This window comes from Pteropus alecto, unplaced genomic scaffold, assembly GCF_000325575.1.
Source record: "Pteropus alecto unplaced genomic scaffold, ASM32557v1 scaffold668, whole genome shotgun sequence".
NCBI classification, from domain to species: domain Eukaryota; kingdom Metazoa; phylum Chordata; class Mammalia; order Chiroptera; family Pteropodidae; genus Pteropus; species Pteropus alecto.
This window is the reverse complement of record NW_006441399.1, coordinates 654-11042: the sequence shown is the minus strand read 5'-3', so window position 1 is coordinate 11042 and position 10389 is coordinate 654. Positions and strand designations below refer to the sequence as shown.

General features: G+C 42.1%; 1 protein-coding gene across 1 annotated transcript; it reads right to left on the bottom strand.

Annotated features, from left to right (window-relative positions):
- Positions 1 to 226: 226 nt before the first annotated feature.
- Positions 227 to 9346, bottom strand: LOC102895685 (glycine N-acyltransferase). The gene is given in 5 exon segments (XM_006926951.2): positions 227 to 611; positions 2530 to 2699; positions 3958 to 4021; positions 4023 to 4086; positions 9235 to 9346. Coding segments are annotated over 5 exon segments (795 nt in total).
- Between the last annotated feature and the right edge of the window lie 1043 nt (positions 9347 to 10389).

Sequence of the window (10389 nt, the reverse complement as noted above, 5' to 3'; positions counted from 1 at the left end):
CGCTTCATACCGAGGAAGCTAAGGGATCTCTATGAAGTCTGCGAGCGTAGAGATGAGGCTTTCCTGTTCATCGTCCATCACTGCTTCCCAGAGCCCAGAGACCACTCCACTACCACTGATTACAATTTATTCTTTCTCTCCATCCACCCATCTGTTCCTCTAGCCACGCGCCCAGTCCACTCCACACTGTCTTGTGTGCAGGGCTGCCTCACAGAGGCATATATTTCTACTGGTTCCAGTCAGAGGGAATGGGAACATCCTGCATTTTGAAGACCACTCTTTGCGTGGTGTGGCTGCCCTTATACACATGGGAATATACGGGGAAGCCGAGTTGGGTCAGGGCCTGCACCTGGGCACAGAGGACGTGAAAGATGAGACCGTGTCTTCGGTACTGAGGCACAGTGCCTGCCATCCGCTGCTCTTCTGTCTGGTCCACCAGGGTCCAGGACACAGGGGTCCCTTCGGGTCCCAGCAGCCAGAAGGAGGGGAAAGTCTGGATACAGCACTCGATGAATCTCTGGATCCTCTCATTGCTGCCAAAATGCCAGAATTTATTCGCCAGGGCAGCGTGGGTGACATCCAGGGATAAGAGTTTAAACATTTCTTGGTTGCTATTGGGAACAAGGAAGAAGAGTAGACCATAATATATCACACACTGTGAAGTATATTTGTTTCCTCCCAGATTGTCCTGACAGGCAAATAGGAGCATATTCCAGGGGCTCTGCAGCAAGGCTATCTGGGTTCATCACCTGGCTCCTCGTGGGGCTGATTGCCTTTATTTCCTCATCTAATAAATAGGGATGATAATCACAACTCCCTCATAGAATCGTTGTGAGGTTTAAATGAGCCATTGGATATAGGTGCTTAGAACAAGTACCTGGCAGTTAGTTAAGTGCCCCACAGAAATTGGCTGCAATGATTTCACTTGGCCTTGGCCATAACCCTCCAACCTAGATAGGACAGGTAATCTCGTCCTCATGTTATGTAGGAAGAAAAAGTTTCAGAGAAAATAAACAAGTGCTCCCAAGCACATGCCAGCAAGATGTAAAGCCAGAGCTGAGAATCATGGAATGCTGGTGTCAGGGGGCCCTTGGCCACTGTGGGGAAGCTTCAGTCCAGAGAGAGGCAGTGATGTGGAGAGCAGGCAGCTCCAAAGTACAGAACACTGAAGTCTGCAGGCTTCTGCCATGGTGTCACAGGGCTTCGGGGTATGTCCTGGAAAGAGGCCACATTATGGGACGAGGAGATCAAGATTCAAGCTCCAGTAATGCCTCAATCATCCACGTGACCTGAACAAGCTATGTCATGATCTGAGCCTGTTTTCTGCCAGGACAAAGGGGAGAATACCTCCTACTTTGTCTATCTCATGGGATGGACAAGAGAATCAAATGAGATTATAGATTTGGAGGTGCTTTTCAGGTGTAGTGTACGATCCAGTGTGAACAAAGCTTTTCCAGGCATACCAATACATGAAAGGTCATGAACTTGGGTGTCTCCAGGTCACATCTCTGCCGTCAGGATTCAGTTCTACTCAGTGTTAGACTAGACATCAATGGGAGAAACTATATGATTTGTTGACATTGCCGTTATTGGGAAACTTTTGTTCTGTGACGTGAAGTCACTACACACGTATTTATTGAGCACCTACTATATCATCAGACACTGGTGTAGCTGTTGAGGACCTATCAATGAACAAGGCAGAGAAGGCATCTGCTCTGGGGGTGGGGGTTGCAATATTGTTGGGAAGAGGTCAAACATCAAATAAGTATGTAAGTAAACTAAGTTAGCTAATTTCAAAGAATCATAAGTGCTACGAAGAACGTAAAACTAAGTTATTTGTGTAAAATAAGAGGGAAGTGACTTTCTGTGGCTGGTGTAACCAGGATTATTTCGAGGTGAGATGGGAAGTGCTAGAATCTTTTAAGAAGGGAGGGAGATGGTCTAATTCACATTTTAAAAAAGATGACTTTAGCTGCTTTGCAGAAAATGGATTATAGAAAATCCAAGCAAAATCTGGAGGAGAAGTAGGGAGCTATAGTGTGCTGAATGGTGTGTCCACTCCAAAGATATGTCCACCTGGAACCTGAAAATATGGCCTTATTTCGAAAAGAGTCTTTGCAGATGTAAATAGACGAAGGATGTTGACATGAAATCATCCTGGATTATCCGGGGGCCTTTACATCCAACGGCAATCCTTATAACAGACCGAAGAGAAGCCGCGAACACAGAGGAGAAGACCGTATGAGGGCAAAATCAGACTAGAGTGATGAAGCCACAAGCTAAGGAATGCTTAGAGCCACCAGAAGCCGGAAGAGGCAAGGACGGATTCTCCCCTAGAGGCTTGGAAGGGAACGCAGGCTTGCTGACACCTTGACTTCAGACTTCTGGACCCTTGGAGAGAATACACTTCTATGCTTTCAAGCCGCCCCAGCTCATGGTGCTTCTTTGCAGCAGTCCTAGAAAAGGAACCCACAGGCTCCTGCGGTCACGAAGAGGTGGACAGAGCAGAGGGGCTCTTGCCAAACTTACGTGGAACCGAATTTGCCACGATCGGATGATAACTTCCCTTTCAGCAGGGAGGGGAGCCGTTCTCGGGCTGTCTCAAAGGCCATATAGAGGATGCCTTGTGTGTGCTTGACCTTGCCCTGGATAGCTACAAGATTTTTTATCGCTTCATCCAGGCTGGACTGTGAACCTCGCTGAAGAAAATGAGGAATAATATGAGCTATCGCTGTTCATTTCAATGTCAGGGAAAAGCTGCCTGGCAGCCGGGAAGTTTGTGTGTTTCGAGGCCTCAAACCTCGTGTGCAGTTATGACATGGCCTCTGTAGGATCATGGTTAAGTCACTACCACATTTTTAAAATTTAAAATTGGGATAACATTATAATTCCCGAACACATCACAAACAGTCATGACGGTCAAAGAAGACGAGGTGGAAATGTAATAATCAAAATTTATCGAATAAATCTATGCACTCTGTACCGTAGATCGTTGCTACAATGATCCCATCTGTTCTTTCCTCACTATGTCAATTTTCCCTCCCGAAATGACTCTAGGCTTGGCCACGAAACCTGCTTTGGCCTCGGGGAACCATAGCCAAAGTGACTTAATACAAAGTTTGAGAAGGGAAAGTACACTGAGAAACCTGTGACTCTTACACGTTGCTCAATCCACTTTCATCAGCCGGCACGACGGCCAGACTCGGGCCTGTGACTAACTTAACCTCACCAGATCGCAGATAGCTCCCCGTTAACTGCAATCGCAAAGGTGAATCTAGGAGACACTGGCTGAAGAGTCATCCAGCTGAGTCCGGTCCAAATTGCTGACCTACAAAATTGTGAGCTAATAAATTCTTGTTGTATGAAGACACTGTTTTGGGATGGTTTGAAAACCTAACTGATAAAATCAGATATAGTGAGTGCTAAGCATTTTTTTTTTATTCAAGATCTTATTTAGTCTTTGAATGGCTGTATGTTTTGAATGCTATTATAGTCTTTATTTTTATCCATAAGGAAGCTGACCCACAGAGAGGTTGTTAGTTGCCTTAAATCATACAACTAGTAATAGGCCCAACAAGGTCACAATCGTAGGTAGTTTGTCTCCAGAGAGAGATTCTTAATCGCTAAATCCCTCTGTCGTAAATATGACGGAATATGACAAAACACAGGGGAGGCTCTGCTCCCACGCCCCTGCTCTCTCATAGATCCTGGAGAATAAATCGTGAGTCCTGAGCTATTAAGAAATTATATTACCCATGATTTCCTTTGTGAACTCCATACATTGCAGTTTGCAAGTTCTAATTCACTGTGAAGGGGGTGGCCACTGAGGGAAAGAATGGACAGCAGGCTCAGTGTCTGGGGCTTGGAGTAAAGATATATGGAAGGTAGGGATGTTATTCAAGATGAAAAGTGACCCTAGAGATGTAGACATGGGGGGTGTCAGCAGCTGGCACACACCCCAGTCTTCTTATTTTGAATCTGCAAATGCTGTTTCCAGTCGATGACTTCTGGTGAGCCAAGAAGGGTCTTTGGAGTAGATCTGGTAAGTATTGGTGTAGTGATTAAGGTCATCTGTCATCTCCTGTTTGGGTTAAGAAAAGTCGTATCAACCGAAATATTTCTATTTGTGATTACCATGCTGGTTTTCAGGGGTCCATTACACTATAATATTTTTAAATACTAAAATATTCATTGTTTTTCTGTTGGTGTATTGCCTTCATTTAGGAATTATTTATATTGTGAGGTAAAGAACTTTCTTATTCAATTAATAATGAAAAATGTCCTGAACAAAATTATTCTTAACTCAGCAATTGCTTTAAAATTTCAAACAAAAATGACCCATTTAAAATTATTGTTCCCTCTCTATATAAATCTCAAGGTAGAGGTTTGGTCAATGACCAGCAAAATATTTGGCCAAAAGAATAAATCTTGCTCTAGTGCAAAGATTTTTAAAACATATGGGTTTTAAACATGTCTTTATGAAAACTGATGCAGGTAACAATTTGAGTATCCGTCTATAAGTGATGAAACCATAGAAAGGGATGATGAATCAGATATGCTTCTTTAAAAAATCTTACTATTGTTGAACAAACTACAGTGCTATCAAAAAGAGTAAGCCAACATATTCAAATATACGTAGCAAAATTATCAGACCCAACCTTGAATTATTTGAAGACGCAGGAATAGGCAAGAGGGAAAAAATTATTTTGACCAGTATAGAATCAGAAAGCTCTGTTCCTCTGTAATATCTAGAAAATATTAAGCAGAAGTACACTTCCTATTCAGCAAGGATACTACTGCTCAGACTTTATTTTTAAGAGTGATGTCACCCAAATGACAGTGTAGGAGACTCCAGCCTTTTCCCCCCACCACCCCAAAGCTTTCTATGAAAAAGATCAGCTGTAGGAAAACTCTGGAATCCACTTAAAAACTTCAGCAACACAGGAGAACAAAAAAACCTGAGAATAACTGTACAAAAAGAGAAGGAAGACAGCTTCATTTTGCCTGCATCGTCCCCCACCCACCAAGCCAGCATTGCTCAGCACCTACAGAGAACTACCCAGCCACAAGAGTCCCCTCACCAGCAAAGGAAGTGTAAGGTGGGCAACCAGCTTCCCCAGCCTCTTACTTTCATTTCATCCCACAAAGACTGGCAAAGCTGACGGCTAGAAACAAGAAGGAGCGGTAGAGGCTACCAGTAGCAGCCATGCAGTCAGAGCAACCTGTGGTTCCGACTAACCAGCTCTGCAGACAAAACCAGCAGCTTAGCCAGTGGCCAGCATGGTGATGGCGGGAGGGGGGCGGGAAGGGGGTCCCCCTGCAGACTTCGCCAGCTCTTGCCCTACAGGTATTAGTGTCTGCTGATGCCAGCAATCTGAGTCCCTCCTCACTCCCTCCCCCACTGGCCCCTGATGAAGTCAGGGAACTGTTAGCAGCTGATACCTACTGCTTAGCGCATACCCAGAGCCAGCCCCTCCAGCTGTCCACTTGCATGCCACTGGCCTCATTGTCACCGGCCTTCACTGCTATGTGCATGCCTGGGTGAGACTGTGCAGCCATGGAAGAGTGCACCAGTAGCCAGCAGCTTGAGGGCTTGCTAAGGCCCTATCTTCTGTCACTGACCTGGACCACTGTACTAACCTGCAGCTAGCCCCTCTAGCTGTGCATCTCCATCCCCCCAGCCTGACCTAATCACCAGCCTCCACTTCTGTGTACCCAGCAAGAATCAGCAGCATGGGCACGCGCGCATGTCAGCAGCCAGGGCTCCCACAGCTTATGCGCAGTTTGCCTGGCTCTTGCTTCCTGCCCTGGCCCCCACTGCTATGTGTCTGCAAGTGGCCCCTGCCACTACACAGGCACCTGAAGCTGGCCCCTGCAGCTCTGCGTGTGCACAGTCCTGGCTTCAGCCAGCGCTGATGCCTGCCCTGGCCCCTAGAGGATAGTGCTAGAGGTGCCTCTGAGATCCACTTAACAGCTTTGCAGCCACTGTGGATCCTCTGCAGTGCTCACCAAGGATTACACAGTTGTTGATGCTGTGAATGCCAGTGGCCTGAGCCCAAGAGACATTGTGTTCCCTGGACCTGGTGACTCCACATGTCCTGCACTTGGCACCCTGTACTATTAGACCTGAGGTCATAGCACGCTCCAGTGTGCCTTCACCCACAGGTGAAGGTCTTTACGTACCAATGTCAGTTCATAAGGTCCAGAAGATGTGACTGCTTCTTCAAGTGTTTAGGCACCTATACCAGGCTACGGGGAGCATGAAGAATGGGGAAAACAATGAGAGGTTCGACAAAAGAGATAGACAATATTTTAAAAGCCAGAAATTTGGGAGCTGAAGAATACAATTACTGCACTTAAGCATTTAATAGAGAGCCTCAACAGTGGACTTGACCAAGCAGGGGAAAAAAAGTGAACTCAAAGACAGATCAATTGAAATTATCCAATCAGAAGAGCAAAAAGAAAAAGAATGAAAAAGAGTGAAGAAAGCCCCATGATCTATTGAATGCTATCAGAAGAACCAATGTGTGAATTATTGGATAAATAGAAGAGAAAAAAAGAGGTGGGAGAGAAAGCTTATTTAAAGAAATCATGGCTGAGAACTTCACAAATCTCTGGAAAAATTTGGATATCCACGTTTATGAAGCTCACAGGTCACCAAACAAAATCAACTGAGCAAGAACCTCTCTAAGACACATTGTAACAACCCTGTCAAAAATAAAAGGTAAAGAGAGACTATTAAAAAAGCAGCAAAATAAAACAAACAAACAGACAAACTTGTAGCTTGCCAGGGAACCCCCTTAAGGCCACCAGCAGATTTCTCAGAGACCTTGCAGGCCCGGAGAGAATGGGATGATATTGTCAAAGTGCTAAAAAGAAAGAGACGGCCAACCAAAAATACTTTATCCAGAAGAGCTGTCCTTCGGAAATGATGGCTAGATAAAGACTCGCCCAAATGCACGAAAGCCGAGGGGACCCACCACCACTAGACCTGCCTTATAAGAAATACTACCAGAAGTTCTTCAAGCTGAAATGTAGGAATGCTAATGAATGGCATGAACACATGTGAAAATATACAACACACCGGTAAATGTAGGCATACAGTCAGAATCAGAGTCCTCTGAAACTGTATTACGGTGGTGTTTTAACCATCTAATTCTAGTCTAAAGATTAAAGGAAAAAGTATTGAAAATCGCTATCGCTGCCATAACTTGGTCATAGATACCAAGTATAAAAAAATGTAAATTATGACTTTTAAATTTTATCTAAGCCTCATGGTACCATGAAGGAAAAACTTACAGTCGATTTACAAAAGCTAAAGAGAATGAAAACAAAGCTTACCACTACAGAAAATCATCAATTCACAAAGGCAGGCAGCAAGAGAGGAAGAAAGGAACAAGGGAAATGCAAAACAGCAGAAGACAATAAGATGGCATCAGTAAGTTTTTATTTATCAATCATTACTCTAAATGTAAGTGGATTGAATTCTCCAATCAAAGAACATAAAGTGGCTGGATGAATAAAAAACTAGACCGACTCCATGTTGCCTATAAGAGAGTCACTTCAGCTTTAAGGAAAGCAAATGCTCAAAGTGAAGGAATAAAAAAGATATACCATACAAATGGAAATCACAAGAGAGAAAGGGTAGAAGGGTAGTTTTATTCACATGGGACAAAGTAGACTTTAAACCAAAAATGGTAACAAGAGACTAAGAAGACTATTAACTAATGATAAAGGGGTCGATTCATCAAGAAGATATAACAATCCTAAATATATATGCACTAAATATTGGAGCACCTAAATATGTTAAGTGAATACCAACAGATCTGAAGGGAGAAGCAGAAAACAATACAAAAATAATAGTTGGAGGCTTTAATACCCCACTTTCAACAATGGATAGATTATCGAGAAAAATGAACCTAACATATTCAGAATATTCCATCCAAAAGCAGCAGAATACACATTCTTCTCAAGTGCACATGATGCGTTCTCCTGGAGAGATCATACCATAGGTCACGGGACAAGTCATGGCAAATTTAAAGATTAAAATCATACCAAGGGTCTTTTTTGGTTATAATGGTATGAATCCAGATATCAATAACAGGAAGAAAGCTGGAAAATTCACAAATATGTGGATGTTAAACAACACGTTTCTGAACAACCAATGGGTCGGAAAATAAATCAAAAAGGAAATTAAATCAGAGGAAGACAAATACCGTAGGATCTCTGTCGTATGTGGAATCTCAAAACACCACATCATAGAACCAGAAAGTCAACTGGTGGTTACCAAAGGCTGGGAGGTGAAGAAATGAAGAGATCCTGGTCAAAGGATGCGAAATTCCAGCTATAAGACGAATAAGTTCTGGGGATCTAAAATACAGCTTGGTGGTTATTTTCTGTGCTTTTCCCTGCCCTGGCAGCCCATAAAAAAAAATCACATTTATTTTTAACATCCAGTTTTGGTGAATTGTCCACGAGGAAGCATGTCTGATCCTTCCCTTACAATCTCCACCACATATATATTTTTTATGTCCCGTTTCATTGACTTTATTGATGACTGCAGGTTTCAATACCATATAGTTTCTCAGTGGGAAGACGATATCACAATGAGAAATTGTGTCTTAGTATTAACGACTTTGGGCGGTTTCAAGGTTGGTGTTTTTAAAAGGTAAGAAATATTTTTTTCCTTAGGTTAAGAGTTAAAAATGGAACTAGGGTCTGACTTATTACAGTATAGATGTCTAGCTTGGGACATCTTTCTTTAATATCTTTAATAAAAGATCAACTTCTTGTCTATTCCATCAACATAATCTTAAATTAGCACGACCTTCCATTGGTGGTCTCTCTTCCTATAAACTGCATGCAAGAAATAACCAAGTGTGTTTGGTCTTCAGCATCAGCAGGGTGCTGTTTGGGGGTCTGTCTTGAAAACAAACTAAAATAATTAAGGAGTATAAAAATGTATCATAAATAATTTTAATAAGCTTTCCACTCATTTCTTCCGCTCATTCATTCTTCTGTTGCTGCACCTTTCACACCGTGTTCTTATTTATCCATGGACTTAACCTATATTTTCCTCCAGGCTGTGAGCTTTTTGAGAACAGGTATTTGTTTGCCACCACAATGATTCATTTCTATGTCCCCAGGGACTACCATCTTGTCAGGTGCATGAAAGGCACATAGCAAATACGAACATAAATTCCTATTCATCACACATCTGGCACCTTATCTGCTCCTGAGGGCGGACAACCACTGTATTAAAATCAGGCCACTTGTCCATCAGGGCCTTTAGCTTGAATGGGTTTCCTCGTTTCATGCGGAAAATGGTCCCATAAAACTGCAGCATCCAGAGGGGGTGAGAGAGTAAGTATATTGGGAAAGCATAGCAAAGTATCTTATTTGATCATGACAGGGATTATTTCTATGAAATCATGGAATTTTATAATTGAAAGGTATCTAACGAGCATTTCTGTGAAATAATAGTTTTTTGCATAAAGATATATATGTGTATAATTATATGTATCTTTTAAAAAATATTCATATTGTAAAATATCCAGACCAATAAAATTTATGAATAAAAATCACGAGCCTTCTCACTGTAGGATTTAATACACCTGAAACTGACCTAATGTTGTATGTCAATTATACCTCAATTTTAAAAAGGCAAAAAAAAAAAATCTGTTAATAGATTTCCTCCTAGTCATGTACACATACAACAAATCTTACAAAATGAAAATGTTCAGATAACCAGGATGCCTAAATGTTTCTCCCGTTGAATAAATATGTTCTACTCATTGCTTTTTCAATAAATAACAATGATTTTCATGACTATATAGCATTCTACGATATGGAGGAACCAACGTTCATTTTATAAACTTTTTATTTACTCACATTAGTAGCAAAGATACTTCGAAGAGGTCGCATGAACTCTCACTCAGGTTTCACCAGTAGTAAATCTTAAGTAGCTATATAGTACGAGGTCAAAACTAGGAAACTAGCGTTGGTACAACAATGTGTGTGTTTAGTCTTACGTTCTATCCAGTAGATTCATGTAGCCACCCCCACAATCGGGATACAGAATTACCATGAGCATCTCCCTTCGAGCTACCCCTTTAGAATCAAAGCCGCTCCCATCCCTCTCAACAGTGACATCTTTTTATTCTCCTACAATTATAATGAGGTTCTATGCATCCTATAATGTTTTATCACTTAAGATCGGTTTAATATTTTTCCTCCATCTTTACTGAGGTATATTTGACAAATAAACATATTAGCGATGACTTGATATGCACGTACCTTATACCCCAGTGTTGGGCCTATTTTTATGATTGTAGATTTAAGACCTTTCCTCAGAACTTTCGTGATACTGCTTCTCTGTTTGCCAAGTAG